General features: G+C 47.8%; 1 protein-coding gene across 1 annotated transcript in view; it reads left to right on the top strand.

The window, feature by feature from the left end:
• The window catches only part of Pkp1 (plakophilin 1), a 49,717-nt gene that overhangs the window by 1,092 nt on the left and 32,331 nt on the right, over nt 1-16,294 (top strand). The window contains exon 2 of the mRNA XM_021168142.3: nt 9,058-9,164. Within this exon, the coding sequence (XP_021023801.1) occupies nt 9,058-9,164 (107 nt within the window). The remainder of the gene's footprint in view (nt 1-9,057; nt 9,165-16,294) is intronic.

The raw sequence follows: 16,294 nt of genomic DNA, 5'->3' as shown, positions 1-16,294 counted from the left end.
TCCTTAATACAGAGCCCCCTTCCCGACCCACCTTAAGTAGAAAATAGTGTCAAACCGGACCCAAAATGGATTGGGGGGGGACCACTCCCAGTCTCAACTGAGCCCTCTTAACAGTGAGTTTGGGCTTCCAGTCCTGTCCAACCCCTGCCCCACCACCTGGTGTGTGAGTGACAAGCCTCAGTTTGGGGGAGGCCAGGAGAAAGGAACTAGGTCCCTGAAGCTGAAGGTGGAAAGTGCACCTGACAAGGTGTTACAGGTGGGAATTTTAGAGTGAAATTTTCACACAAAGGATTCCCAGTAAGAAATATGCTAACCTTTGGTTAACAAATATCATTAGCAAAACTTGTTTTTATTATTTAACCAAAGGCATAAAATGCTAATAAAAGTCCAGGTCAAACAAGCCATGCTTATAGAGACCTGGCTGGGGGAGGGGGAGGGCGATAGGGGAAAGGGACAGGAAAAAACAAAGGAAGTAGACTTCTGCCAACCCTTCAGCGTGCCAGCAGGCCCACACTCTCTGCCCCTGGCATGTGTCCTCTTTCCTCTGTTCCCTAGTGATCCCTTGGTAGAACTAAGGAAGAGAAAATGGCTGTTGGCACACTCTGCCACCTCCCACACCAAAAAGCTCTGCTGCTCCCGGTGCCCTTTGCCCCTGTCTGGGCGCCTGGCACCTCTCCTAACAGATGCGCACTCCCTTGCTTAACTCCCCTTTTATTTACCGCCTTTGTCACTGCTTCATTTGAAAGCAGGTTTGGAGTGACAAAGGGCCTCCTGGAGCCACAGCCCAGGGCACAGCTTAAGGCCACCTACTCCTCTCTGCTTAATGCCTAACCTTGTCCCTTTCCACCCCCCACTTCCCACCCCCTCCCCCCTGCTCTACCTGTCTCAGCTTCCAGATCCTAGAGCCAGGAAAATCTCAAACCTGGGTTCAGGGCCCAAACATCCCTTCTCCCTAACCTATCAGGGTGTTCCTTGACATCTGTCATCTCAAAGTGCTGCTTCTAGCTTGGGCTTTGTGGGTAGCCATCTGATGATGTCTCTACCAAAGGTCCCCCAAGGGGATTCATCCAGGTGAAGGCTTAGGGCTGACCCTGATGCCTCCTAGTGCATACTTGTCCAGAAACTCTCCTGGAACTGGCCCTGTGGGTGTGTCTGCTCTAACCTCAGCCTCTGGGGAGGTTCCCAAAGGGGGCCAGTTCTCCCAGCTGGAATAGGCGGTTGGGGCACTTGGAGCTGGTGCAGCTGGTTTATCTGGCTTTGTTTTCGTCAGATTTCTCTGTCCTCTTCATCTGAAACGCCCAAGTGTGTGTCTACTGCACAGCCATTCTGCACTCTCTTTCTCCTGGTGATTTCCATGCCAGGAGCCTGCTTTCCATGTTGGCAGAGATCAGTTGGCAGCCATGGAAGGTCTCTGCTCCCTGGACAGTTGAATTCTCACATAATCTTCTCCTGGAACAGAACACTGCTTTCGGTAGGGTCTGGAGCTCCTTGCTTCATACCCAGAGCCTCTTTGTTAGAACCCACACTCTAAAGAAAGCTGGCCCCACCCAAGGGGTTGCTCGGCAAAATGGCCACTGTTCCTTGTGCCCCTGGTGAACAGCCAGGCAAAACTTACCAATAGCCCTGGTGCTTAGAAGAGGCTTTTTTTCCTCAGACCCTCATCCGTCAGGCCCACCCTTACCACCTTCTCTTTAGGAAGGGAAATTTGAGCTGTTAAGGGCCGGATAAGGAAGCTAGCACCATTTTAATGTATGTATCTACTTATTCTCTCCTTATTCGTGGGAGGCCAGATCCTTCAACTTTGTCATGAAGTCCCCAAGAGGGCCATAAGACCATGCAGAGGGAGGTTGCTATCTACTCAAGGGATGTCCATGAAGTAGCTCTCCTATATGCTCAGGGTGTTCCTTTGTGTGTCAGAGTGCCAGGTATATGTCTTCCTGATGATGTGGGAAATAAGAAGCAACTGGTGTGTGTGTGTGTGTGTGTGTGTGTGTGTGTGTGTGTGTGTGTGTGTGTGTGAGAGAGAGAGAGAGAGAGAGAGAGAGAGAGAGAGAGAGAGAGAGAGATCTGTTCAGCAAGAGATCTTTACTGGGGAGTATTGATGTTTCTAAGGGTGAGAAAGACTCCTGTGGTTATTGATAACAAGCTGTCTTGTGAAGGTAAAGAGCTGACAGTCTCCTTTCAGATGGGTACACTGCATCTGGAAGCTCTCCCTTCAACTTATCCCATATCTCGTTTGATTCAAGCACAACAACAGCCACCACGACACGCAGATCACACACAAAGTTTCGTAAAAGGAGCTTTCTTCTATTGCTTCTTCCAAAGTATCTACCATGACCAGCATTTTAACCGCATGGTGCTGGCTTCTTAACGAACTGTCTGTGCGTCTAAATCCCCATCTCGGGCCAGAACTTCTTCCTTCTCCCTTCAGTGGGTACTTCCCACTAAAAGACAGAACCTTTACTCCTCCGTGAGCAGAGACTGGGTTTTGGCTGGATTTGAGGAGGTGCCTGCTAACCCTCCAAGCTTCCCGCCTGTTCAGGCTCTGCAGTCTCATGCCCACTCCTGCGTGCCCTGTAAGGGCAGCCTTGGGCGGCCCTGCCTTTGGTGACTTGCGTGTTTGTATTTGTCTGTGTCTCAGCATGAATCCCTGCCAGAGGAAGGTTCTGCTCATTCCATCCTTAAAAGCTGCCCTGTCCTGGCCACGGACTACAGGTAGACACCACTGTGGGGTTGTTTTCTCAGGCACCAAGCTGAGATGAGAGATGCTAAAGGGCATTTGTGTTTAAGCGTGTTCCAGAGGCAAAACATACTAATTAAACTTCAAATGAACCAATTCTGTTTCTTTACCATGTATCTTGGCTTGAAGTTGGGGTTTTAGCCAATATTTCTGTTGACCTGTTACAACACATGCAAAAATGTGGAGTATCCCAGGGCGTTTCATAGTAAGTGCTGCTTGTTTTCCTGGATCCTGTCCTCTGCTCAGCTCCCTGGCAGAGTTTGTAAAAATATATTGGAGGGTAGAATATGGGAGCGGTGGCCACACTGCCAGGTAACCCTGTGGGGGGCTGCCTGCCCAAATTGCAAATACTAGCATGCCATTTATTCTAGGCTTAAGAATCTGAAAAGTGCTTCTGTGATGGGGTATGGCATGTGTGTTGTATACATGTACATACATTCTTCACATGGATATATATGTTGTAGACATACAGTTACTCTATACACATGGACATGTGCAATTACATATATACACATACTACAATACACATGAAGATAGACATATATGCACATACATATATATGCACATTTGACAATATTCATACACAATGTATATATATATATATATATATATATACACACACATACATACAAACACCACACACATGAACTTGTAAACATTTAGCAATGTATATATGTCTATATACATGTATTTTACATTATGAATATATCTCCACATATGAATAAATGCATTTGTTATACATATCTATTCACAGATACACACACAACACATCTCGTGCGTGCACATGTACAAATACACACTAGCACATAGCGTAGGCATGTACACACACCACCCCTTGAGCTTGCACTGTGGCAGGAGCCCAGCTTGGCTGTTACTATTCTCCTCTATGCAGTCTCCAACAAGTCAGTACCTTTCTCTGGGTCTCTGCAGCTGTGAATTAGGTAAGAGCATATCAAAAGTGCTTTGTGCCCTTTGGAAATAGATTTATAATCCTCTCCCTCTGTAAAGACTTTGCCCAAACTGCCTGTGGCTGTCTTTCAAAGTGACTGAAGACTTCCTAACTGTTTCGTCTCTCTAGTAAATATCCTAGCTAGCCTACAAAAATTAAAGTTCTCGTCACCTAATCGCAAACTTGGGTGCAGGTTCTAAAAAAATCCCATTTTTAGAAAACAAGTACCTAGGCCCCGCTGTCTGTTCTGATTTAGTCGGTCTGAAAGCTGGCACTCTAAAACCTTCATTCGCTGACTCTGCCATATATCAAAGTTCAGAATTATGATCCCAGTCCCCACCCTGCACTCATGTCGGACCAGCCCAAGGACTGAACCTGACATGCCATTCACTCATTCTTGCTCCCCTAGAGGAGTGGTTCCGACGTGATGGGTTTTACTCCTGACCACAGCTGAGTTCCCCTCTAACCCTTTCCTACGCTTACCCACCACACTATCTATACCAGGTCTGTTCAACAACACGGGTCTGGGCTCTACCTGAGCTGTGGGTTCAGTTGAAGCCACACAGGTCCTATCAGATAGAACAGGTACCATCAGAGCTGGCTTTAACCATTGCTCAGCAAAGTCTGCAGGAGCCTTATGAGGCTGGGGAGAGGGTGCCTAATGAGGGCAGCATGGTATGTGTGGGCCTTTCTGCTGTATGCCCAGGAAGAAGCCAAGAACCACAGCAGAGAGTGTTTGATGAAGTTGTACTGAACTCTTCGCCCTCCCTGGGATCCTGAGAATGCCAGAGGAGGAGAAGCATTGGTCCTGCTCCCTGTGGCCTGGGGGAGGTTCAGAGAGCAGAGTAACACAAGTCATCCTGGGACCCTTGATCATTTGTTCACACAGGGAGAGTGGGGTTCCTTCCCACTCTCGAATATCTCTTAGGGGTAGTGTCTCGAATATGTCTTCCAAGACGTTCTCTCTATTGCCTCATTTAAATTCCTCTTGTTGTGTCTGCTTGTGGAGTACCATGGATGAAGAGAGCTCTGGGGCAGGGGTGGGTAAGGACCTTTTCAAAGCTGAAAGATTATAGGCTTCTTTCTCAAGATCTTTATAGTGAGGAAGAGATGAGCTTGATTTGGGCGTAGAAGTAGGAAGATGTGTCAGCCGTACGGGAGACAGATAGAGCTTCCTTCTGACGAGTCCGGCTTAGCAAAGGAGAGGTTTGGGAGAAGGGAAATGGAGGCATTTCAGGTGCCGTCTACCCTGAGGGCTGCCTGTTAAGTCAGGCAGGCCTTGTCCTGGGGATCTTTGTGACATAGAAGCTTATCCTGGGGACGGAGGTGAGGTGTCTCTAGTTTAAGTACAAAATCCCTTGCTTAGAGAGCCCCCAGCTTTCTGGAAGAAGAGCATGAATAGGTGCTTGGATGGATAGACACACAGACACACAGACACATAGACATGCACACAGTCGTACAGACCCCACACTCCAAGAAATGTACCAGTCAACATAGATAGAGTAAGTGCAGCCATTGGACCCAGGTCTCATGCTGTTGTGATAGAGGTTTGGAATATTAAAAGATGTATAGGTAAAAAATAAAAATAAATAAATTTTTAAAATAATAAAATTATGTGTGTGTATATACACACACACACACACACATACCCACATATATTTATATGGAGAGAGAGAGATAGGTGGAAACATCTGTAGCTTATTTTTGTGCAGAGTATTAAATGCAGACAGGGGGTTGGCTCGAGAAGAGAAAGAATGCTTCAAGTGCTGTGGGTGTGACTGTTTGAAAGCTTGAAAGGGGAAAAGGCTGAGTTGCCCCTCCCATGCTTACCTGCCTTTCAAAGATTCTGTAGCCCGAAAAGCTTGGGTTGCCCATATGACACACGAAAGCCAGCCAGTTTCGTCCAAGGCACAGAACAGAAGATGAGCACTGGGGGAGCTGCACAGGAGCACAGTACACTGTCTGACACGGTTCCACCCAGTGCAATTCTACGCTGACAGGGGCTGAGACAGAGAGCTCATGTTGTTTGTGGATCAGGGGAACTCTGATATTCTAAGGTGTTGGGTTCTGTGTGTAGGCAGCTGTGTCCTGATGATGTTGCCCACGTGGAGATGGCTGCCAGCCATCCAAGAAGCCAACATCATTTTGTTCATGGCAAGTGAACCCATGTAGAGAAGAGTGGGCGGGCAGACGCTTGTCAGGATGGACAGTATGATTCTGAGGGGTAACTGTACATTCAGATGTCCTCCCTTTACCTCCACACCCAGGATAAAGGATCTTTCTCAAGGACACGGACTTGGGCATTTGTAATTTCATACAGCCTCCTCTCTTGTTCCAGCTAACACTACCCTCAAAGAACATTTGGGGTAGAGGAGGCCCTGGTTGATAGAATTCTAAGACTCTAATCTCATTTGGCATGAAATGGGGGTCTTGAGCCTCTAGGTACCAGAGTACCTTTTCCCACAGGACTGGCTGACTGGACAGGGGAGGAAAAGTGGCCCCAAAATGTCCAGCTCAGGCCAGTTTGGCCAAGCCACAAAGAGAGCAGTGCCTAGGAAAACAGAGCTAAGATTCTGGCCTTGTAAAGGTACCTGCAGTGTCCAGTCCTAGAGATAGTACAGGCATGAGCTGTATAGGCAGCAGATGGGGGTACGGCTAGTCAAGATAGGCTTCCCAGGCGTGAGTTTTGTAGAAGTGGAGAGACCAGGAGGAGAGTGAGCAGTCATGGTTACGCTTGCAGAGGAGCACTGCATTCTTGCTGTAGAACTCATTCTCTAGGGGGCAGAGCTTACCATCCAGGCACCCTGGAGTCAGGAGAGAAGGCTGCCTCCCTCCCTCTCACAGGGATCCAGGCAGCTCCCTAATTGCAGATAGGTTTTGAAGGGTGCCTTCGGGGTTGCCTGAAAGGAACAAGCATTTGTGGATGGGGTTTCACCTGAGTCACTTGGAGGCATGGGGACTAGCTCTGGGGAGAAGAGAGCATCACTTCCTCTGCTTCCATCTGTCCGTGTGTCCATGCGTCCATTTCTGCCTCTGTGGCATGGCTCCTACTTCGCCTGGAGGATGTATAAGAGGACAGCCAGGCTGGGGAAGGGTATGGGAAGGCGAGGAGCTTCATATGACCTACAGGGATCAGGTCACGCTGGTAGATTCTCTCTCGCTGGGGTGGAGGCCTGGGTGGGAGCCTCCAGGAGACTATTCTTAAAGTAGGAGGCCTCCCCGGGGCTTTGTTGAAGTATCTGTCACCACCCCAGAGTTTCCATCTGGAAGTAGCTGGCTGACCCTTACCTGCCCTTTGGGGAGAAATGCCTGCTCAAGAGATGAGAGCCAAGCAGACACTGGCCTGCCAAGCTTTAGAGGAGATGACAGACACAGACTGGATCAAGGCGGGTGAGACCTGGACGTCAGCTCCTTGGAGTCCTGATTGCATCTGTGCCTGGCTAGGACCCCCTTCTCTAGTGACCAAGTCCATAGGCTCCCTCCTGTTCCTTATGGCAACACGGTTTGTCTGAAGGAGCAGCTGCAGTTTGGACGGGGTCAGGAGCAAACCTGCAGAGGGCTGGGAGTGAGTCAGAGGCTTTGTGGACCGGGCAGAATCCTAAGACTTCATTTTTAGGGGAAGGCATGGACCTGGATCCTATGGGGTGGGATTTTGGGGACTCTATGGACAGAAAGCCTCTGGGACAATCCTGAGGTAGGAGGCAGAGAAGGCGGGATCAGTCTCAGTTGTCAGCCCATGAAAGCTGAGCCTTATCTTAGAGAAGTTTCTCTGGATGCATCAGGCATATGTCACTATAATTCCGTAGCCATGAAGCTCTCAAAGTGTATAGACCATTTAGGATACAGAGAAGGAGACTTTTACAGGAAAAAGAAGCTGAGGCCCAGAGAGAGTTTATGAGCCAGGCCAGGACCAATTTTAGCATATTTAGGCTTCTGGGAAAACTACCACCACCAATATTCCTGTCCTGTCCACCCTCGAAGAAGAGGAATTGGAGTCAAGGGAAATCCCTTTGTTATGGATCTCGAGCTGGGACAGAGGAGGTGGCCGCAGGCAGGATGCTGACCCAATTCTTAACCGTCTCACTTGTTCTTGTTCCCAATTCAGACCATCTAGTTCCCCAAAAATGACCTAGAGCTGGGTGGCTTGGCAGAAGTGGAAGGGTTAATGTCAAGGGAGGTCAAGGTCCAGCCCTCCTCCTTAGACAGGGTTTCTGATGGGGGATCCCAAACATCACCTTCGAGGGAAAGAATGTGCACCACTCTCAGAAGGCGCTCACCTGCCTGCTCGCCTTTACTTCCAGAGGCTACATTTAATGAGTGTGAGCAAGCCTTGCTATGGATACAATGGCCAGAGAACCATGGGCTTGTCTGTCTTGGAGCTTCCAAGGTAGCCAAGGAAGCAGGACACCAGGTGGCTCACTGACTTCAGGTACAGCAGCAGGATATAGCAGAGATCAGAGTGATTTGCTCTGAGCAAGGTTGCTCAGTGGGGGTTTCCTGAAGAAGCCTTTGCCTTGACCCTGGCTTTGAGAGATTTATCACAGGGCAATGCTATGTCACTGCAACTGATGTTTCATGACACTAGGATCTCAAACAGACCAGCTTGCTTGAGGTTGAGGCTGTGTTGTAATACCCACCCCCCCTCCTGCCATTCTGAGAAAGAGAAGGAAGATGGGTTCCTACTCAAACCCCAGACCCAGCCTGCTTTCTGTGATTCAAAGCCACTTCGCCGCTAATAACCCTAATGACACTCTGTCCTCCCGCAGAGCCTGTCATTTGTGGGTCCCCAAGCACTGTGAAAACATTAATTAATCCTCACTGGCCCTTTGAGGTTGATCATTGTTCCCCGATTACCAGCCAGGGGACCTCAGAGGAGAAGGAAGGGGCAGGTTACCAGATCATCTGTGGGGGCTGGGCTCAGGTTTGAATTCACAGTCCTGACAGAAGCGGACTCTAAACAGTTTGCACTGCTGTGAGGCTCTGACCTTGAAGCTCTGAACCTGGGATGTCGAGATCTTGCCTTCCTTCCCCAAGTGGGCATCTCCTCTTTGTGGAGCATGGACTTGTGATCCCCTGGGTCGGAACTGCTGTCCTCCAAGGCTCTCCAGGACAGCTCCTGACCTGTAGGTGTCAATGTCTCCCAGGGGGGTCTAAGAGCAGGCTGGTGGTTCTTTGGTGGGCCATGGGTATGGTGGATATGGAAAGAGGTGGCATGGCCATCAGATGATGAGCCAGTCTCCATTCTTCAGCAGGAACTCAGACAGTTTCCCTCCACAGAAGTTGTGGACCTGGCTGTGTGTGCAGGGAGCACAGGAGCAGAGATGGATGACCATCATCCCTGTCCTAACCGTCCTTCTCTGCCCTGCAGGTTCCATGTATGATGGGCTGGCTGACAATTACAACAACTACGGCACCACGAGTAGAAGCAGCTACTTCTCCAAGTTCCAGGCAGGGAATGGCTCGTGGGGATATCCGGTAAGGAACTCCATCATGAAAGATCTAGAACGTTTGTGGGCATGGCCTGGGGTTCCCGATGGAGAGAGCTTTCACTAGTTGCTCAAAAAGAGGAATGCAGACTTCAGTCTGTCAGTCAGGATTGCAATCTGGGTTGTTGGCTTAGCCACTGCCTCAGAGGGGACTATGTGCAATCTCCTTTAGTGCTGATTGGGTATTTCTGAGTATCCCATGAGAATGTTTTAGAGAAAGCATTTTTTAAGAGTTTATTTCCCAATTTTTCTGATTTGATCAGGATATATGAGAAGTTTGTATTCTGGTTCTTTGTAGACAGAGGTTTTCGGGGGGGGGGGGGGGGTCATGAAGTATTTTCTCTTTTCATGTGTACTGGTGATCAAAGAAGTGCCCAGAAATCCCCTGAGATCAGGAGAACATGACGCTTCTGCAAAGCTGGCCTTCTAGGAATAAAGCTTTGCTTGGGTTTCCTGGTCAGAGAAGTTTGGGTTCAGATTCAAGCTCTGCCATTCACTGAGCTTGTGTCTTTGGGGTTCGACTTCCAGGACTTAAGTTTCTCACAAGTCTAGCAGATATAACAAAGACTTCTTGGGTTTGTTGGCAAGAGTAAATGAAGTAATATGCATAAAAAACAGATGAAAATTCTCAAGGTTTAAAAAAAATTAAAGTAGGTGGAGATAATTCTAGACCCTTTAATCCTGGTTCTGGCTCTGTCTTCCCCTCTACGCACCTGTCTATTTCCTGAGATACCTACAGAGCTGAGCTCTATACAAAGCACTGTGTTGTGTGCTCTGGATACAGTCGTGTGAATCAGCATATCCCCGGATATTCCAGAACCAGGGATATCGGGCTATGCAGCCCCCAAGGTTTCCCAGAGTCCTCAAGTTCCACAATTTTTGTTTATTTTTGCTAATTTCAACATTAACCTGCGTTGTCCTTGGGAATCCTTTTGTCAAGCTCCCAAAACATTGAATAAGCCAGGATAAAAGATTCACCCCCACCCCACCCCCAAGCAGAGCTGGGGTGGGTCTTCTAGGGATACAGGATCAGCAGCATTTGTTTTGAACAAATGATCACGGATGCACCTCCAAGTTGCTAAAGGTCCTGGGGTCCTGTGCAGGAAGAGTGGGCAGTTTGTGAATTTTGGGTTCTTTAACGATGGCTCGATTTCCTTTCTTTGTCTGTATCTCTCATGGGTGTTGTGGATCGCAGACAAAAGAAATGCAGGAACTCAGTCCGCTACAAATTCATTTCTTGTCCTTTTTTGGGCCATTTCTATAGGTGGTCACTCTCAGAATAACAAAGTTAGAGGATCAAACTGAAATAATTTGCAGAGCACTCGTAGATTCAAAAGAGCTTTAACACAAAGGGTGATGATGCCCAGAAAGATGCGGAAAACGCCTAATGATGCAGAATAAAGGGGTTGGGTAAAGCCTCCAGAAGGCAAAAAACTGGACCTATTGATCCAAGTGATTAATCATGCCCTGTGTGCCCAGGCTAGAGCTTAGGGTTTTCTAAGCTGTTTCCACTCTCCTCTGAGACTCTGGATAAAATAGTAAAGTCTGAGTATCAGTTTTCCCCTCCACAAAATGAGACTTATACTACCAGTTTTTCTACTTCATTCCCGTGTAACTATCATGCTACATTAACTGTGTTATCAAATGAAGAGTGTAACCATGGAAATGTGGGAGGAGGTGTTTCTAAAATGCCTCATATGGCCCATGACTTTCTAACACGTTCTTATAATTAACTCAATCCTTAGCTGTCTCGCTTACCTTTTATGTTCCCAAATGGCCCCCACATCTCCTTGTGCCCATTTTCTGACAACCACTGAAAATCCCTTTTCTTCCCCGAGCCCCAAGGCCCAACCCTCTTCACTCCTTTGCTGGCAACACTGCAGACATGACTCATGACAGGGTAGCTGCTGAGGCTTGTCCCGTCTCCTCTCAGTTCAGGAGAGGCTATGGGAACGGGGAAGAGCTGAGCACACACGAGGATTTGGCAGAGGGAGGGGGCTGAGTCGGGAGGAAGTAGAGTAATTGATATTGGAGCCAGACGTATAATCAGCCACGCACTGAGCAAAACCAAATGGGGTCCAGATTGAGAGAGGAAAAGAGTGGGAAACACAGCAATAGTGATCTGTGGTGTGAGAAAGCCATGTGCCTGTGGGATTTTTCCCATGGTTGATACAACTGGCATGGAATGTTGTATGTCCCACCCTCTTGTGAAACCAATATGGCAGCCCAAAGAAGGGAATACGGGAGGAGGGTGTGGCTCATCTGGATGAGCATTGTCAGCATGTTTTCAGGAGTTGCTAAGGGCTGGTGAAGGACCATTTCCTACAGATACATCCTATTCATTTAGTAGGTCAGCCAGCTGGCATTGAGTGACTGCAGGGCACAGCATCATGTGACGCACATTGCAGATGATACTGCAAAGACTCACTTTGCCCTCAGTGAACTTCAAGTCAAGTTGGGAGAAGCAAAGGTCAGCAGAAATAAAGACAGTGGTTTCTGTGCTGGAGAATGACACCAGCATCCTGCTCAAATGTTTCTAGAGCCTGTAGACGTTTTTTGTTTGTTTGTTTTTTTGTTTTGGGGATTTTGTTTTGTTTTGTTTTGTTGTTTTTTTTCGAGACAGGGTTTCTCTGTATAGCCCCGGCTGTCTTAGAACTCACTTTGTAGACCAGGCTGGCCTCGAACTCAGAAATCCGCCTGCCTCTGCCTCCTGAGTGCTAGGATTAAAGCTGTAGATGTTTTGAAATGAAACTGTTTTCCGTGTGTCTTAGAAGCCATCTTGGTACCAATATCATTTCCTTAAGATCCTGTTACATCAAACACAGTATTGCCTGCTTTGAGCTCTTCATTCTTCAGAGTTGATTGTGATTCCAAAATATCTCACCATTCTCAAATAACTAAGGCTTTATCCCTAGTGAGTAAATATTCTCTTTAAATATAGAGTAGGCAATAGAATAGGCACATTCTACAAGAAAATTGTAACTATAATTTGAAATTAGTAGCGTTACTTTATAGTCTGAATCATCAACAGCCTTCTAGTTTAAAAAAAATCTTTTGTGTTTTATCAATGACCAATTATATTACAAGTTTTAGGAAACTGAATATAAAGAGTCTTATAATTAAGGGTATGAAGTGAGTCTGACATACAAAAAAGCATCTAGGGGCTTAAGGAAAAGACTGGTCCAAGGCAAACCATTCGCCTCAGCATCACCCTACTGACTATGGGTCACTCCAGCCGCCTTCTCCAGAGACAAAATATCACCTGCAAGACAGTGTTAAGGCCCAAGAGTCCTACAGGCCTCTAGAAGAAGGAGGAATCTGTGACTTGAGACAAAGAATGTCCCCACACCTGACATCTCAGATGGGCTGACTCTGTGCCCATCCCAGTTCTCAGAGCCAGACCAGCAGACAGACAAAGCACCAGTGGATTTTACAGGTAGGAAACTCAGGTCCAGAGATGATAAATGATTCACTGAAGGTCCCACAGATGCCTAAGAGTGTGGTGCCCTAGATCCCTGACCTACGACCCGCTCACCTGGAAGACTGGTCTTCCTTATTCTAGGGACTTACACGTTTTGTGAGGTCGAGTGTAGCCATCTCCATAGATTTCTATGTGTCAACAACGCATCCATGTTTGAGGAACTCACAAGATGTCTCCAAATTCAACCCCTTTCATTCCTCTCTTCCCCAGCCTTTCAGCCAGTTCTCTCCTTGGGAGAGTCTAATGCCAACAGGAGAAGGAAGGGAACGGCCATAGTTTCTCTTCCTAGACTCAAGTTTTCTTCACTTGGCAATGATCATTAATGGGAAAGTCATAGTAAACTTAGGAGGTAAAATACAAACGCTAACTATTTGGGACATAATTGAAATAATTTTTAAAAGATTTATTTACTTATTTATTTATTTAATGTACATTGGTGTTTTTGCCTGTATGCATGTCTATGCGAGGGTGTTAGATCCCCAGAACTGGAGTTACAGACAGTTGTGAGCTGCCATATAAGTGCTGAGAATGGAACCAGGCTCCTCTGGAGGAGCAACCAGCACTCTTAACCGCTGAAGGATCTCTCCAGCCCCCATCTTTGTTGCTGGTGTTGTGTTGTGTTATGTTGTTTTGTTTTGTTTTGTTTTGTTTTGTTTTGTTTTGTTTTGTTTTATGAGACAGGGATTCTCTGTGTATCCTTAGCTGTCCTGGAACTCACTCTGTAAGCCAGGCTGGCCTCAAACTCAGAGATTCCCCTGCCTCTGCCTCTGCCTCTGCCTCTGCCTCTGCCTCTGCCTCTGCCTCTGCCTCTGCCTCTGCCTCTGCCTCTGCCTCTGCCTCTGCCTCTGCCTCTGCCTCTGCCTCTGCCTCTGCCTCTGCCTCTGCCTCTGCCTCTGCCTCTGCCTCTGCCTCTGCCTCTGCCTCTGCCTCTGCCTCTGCCTCTGCCTCTGCCTCTGCCTCTGCCTCTGCCTCTGCCTCTGCCTCTGCCTCTGCCTCTGCCTCTCTGCCAAGTGCTGGGATCAAAGGCATGCACCACCAACACCAAGTGTCTCTGAAAAAATATTTTGTAATCTGAGATTGAAACACAGTTCTATGTCCTGTGTCCTAAGGTCTGTTATCCCAGGCTATTCCTACAATTAAAACAAGTCTCCATAAGAACTCCTCTACTGGGCTAGAAACCCAAGCAGAGTTACCTTGGGCTGCAGCTGTTTCTAGTTGGAAAATAGAATCCTATGGTCCTTCTTAATTGTCCGCATAATGGGTCACTTAAAATACCTTCCTCTGATTCAGGTAGACCAGGATGAAAAGACTAGAGAACTGAGTCCACTTGGAAAGCACAAGTATTTTATTCTAATGCTGTAAATAGTCACTATCATATGGGTCTGTCTCAAATACAGTTGGGGCAGAGGATGACAGCAATCCTCACTCATGTGCACATCAGAGCTGGGTTTTCCTATTTTTAAAGCAAGAAACACATCCTGAGCATGAATTATTTTGAGAGTTTATCAAGTCAAGTGTCCTTTGGAGGTGGTTTGAACTTGATCATCCTTCCCAGGATCTGATCTATAGAGGAGAGAAGTTGTGTTGACAATACCAGCCAGTTCTGAAATAGGGTGAGCCATGGTGGCTGCCATATGGAATCTCAATTAAATCCAGCTTGGCATCTCAATTAAATCCAGCTTGGCATTCCTGAATTGAGACTCTCCAGAAACATAAGGAAAGAGGATCCTGTCTTTGTCCTGGATCTTTCTCCTAGCTGCTTACCTAATTGAGGCATCTGTGCTTGATATTCCCTTAACAGCAGGGTGGTGTGGACTCTTCACTAAAAACCTTTACTCTGAAGCCAACCAAGCCTGTTTATTCTGGACTCAAGGCAACCTGTGGGACCTTCTGGTGCAGATAGCAGAACACTGGCGATCTCAGGCTTTGGTGGGAAATAGTAATTCCATGCTCAGTGCTCTCTGGGTTGGTGGTTCACCTCTATCAGAGTTACAATGTTGGTTACACAAAGGGCTGGGTTGTGAACCATGCAGTGTAGAGAGGTTGCCAGAGAACCATGGCAGGGTGCCTTGTCCTAAGAGTAAAAAGAGGCTGCCTTTGCTAGTCCACAGTTAACAGAGGCTGGGTCTCAAGATAGCATGATGTAGAGGAACAAGCTTGGCTTGTCTCAGGCCCTTCAGTTCAAATCCTGGCTCTCCCCCTTCATTATCTGTGTGACTCCAGGCTTATTCTTAATCCACCGGAGCCTCCACCTCTGAAATGTGGGAAATCTCTTTCTCAGTGTAGTAAGAGGACTGTGTGTATAACATATTCAATTAGCAGTGTGAGGCCTGGATTGTAGTCTCAAAGGCACTGCTACAAGATGGGGGACCTGGAGTGGCATTTGTTCTTTCAACATGGAATAAGGATCTTTTATTAACTCTTTGACAAAGCCTAACACTCTGTAGGCCCTGAGCGCTCACTCATGACTCAGAGCTGCAGGGCTGAAGCCAAACCTGGGTAGCTCTATGGTTGGCGTTGGTGCAGCTCCTTCAGTCCAGAGGCTCTGCTTCAATCCTCCAGGTGAGTGAAGTCTCTGTGCCTCCTTCCTGCACTCATTTGAGCATCTCTTACCGCCAAGAAAAGGAAGTTAGTTAGCCCTTGCCACAGCTGGAAGACACGGTAGAAGTTCATTTAACTTTAGCCATGCAGAGGGGTAACCAAGGCAGAGCATGTACCTCTCTGCTAAGTAACTACCCTGACTTAAAGTTCAGGCTCACCACCTTCCCTGCCCCCTCTTCCCACTCCTAAGTGCCACTCCAGGTGTGCAAGCTGGGATCCTTTGGCGGTGCCTCCTGGCCTTCGCCTTTTCTTGCAAAGTCCAGGTGAGGGAAGATAGACTCTGACATGGCTCCTGCTCTAGGAGGGAGCGATTGATGGATTTGCCAACTCCATGTCTCTTCGCCAGCTCATGACTCACTCCCACCAAGCCTTGAGAGATAGGAGGGTCCCACAAGGGCCCCAGGCTATCACCCGACAAGAAGAGACAGCTATCCTACTTGCCAAAGGACAGAATGTACTTCAGAAAGCAAAAGAAGGTATACAAGAGAGTTGGCGGTGACTGGAGAGGGGTAAATGTGCCTTGTCTCTTGCAACTAAACGCTGCTACAGGCGTGCTTCTGGCACTTCAACTGTGGAACTTCATCTGTGACATATGTCCCTGCACGGGCCCTCCTTGACAAGCCACCATCTATCAGAGTGGCTCTGCTTACACCTGACAAGTCTCTAGGTCGAGCTGCTTCCATTTTATGCTTCTCCCTCCACAGCTGGCTTAGCTTACCCCAGTAGTACACACCTAACTGAGGACCTCTCAGCTAACATCCGGAGCCTGAATCCTTCCCTGGGGAAAAAAAGTGGAGGGTGCTCACTATGCCAGCCCTGTGATCTTACAGAGACAGGAGGACATGGTTATGGTACATACGTACAAATGGCAACAGTGAGCATGAGCTTCAGATAGGGAACCAGACGGGCCTCTGAGAGATGCTAAATGCTGAACTGTGTGAAAAGAGAGGAGAGAGGGTGGAGAACACATCAACGCTCCAGGCTGGGGCAGAGGAGTATGGATGGCTACTGCTCTGGCCATCCCAAAAGAATGGGCA

This window comes from Mus caroli, unplaced genomic scaffold, assembly GCF_978045245.1.
Source record: "Mus caroli unplaced genomic scaffold, Mus_caroli_1 scaffold_1, whole genome shotgun sequence".
In the NCBI taxonomy this organism is placed as follows: Eukaryota; Metazoa; Chordata; class Mammalia; order Rodentia; family Muridae; genus Mus; species Mus caroli.
This window is presented reverse-complemented; position numbering and strand designations above follow the sequence as displayed.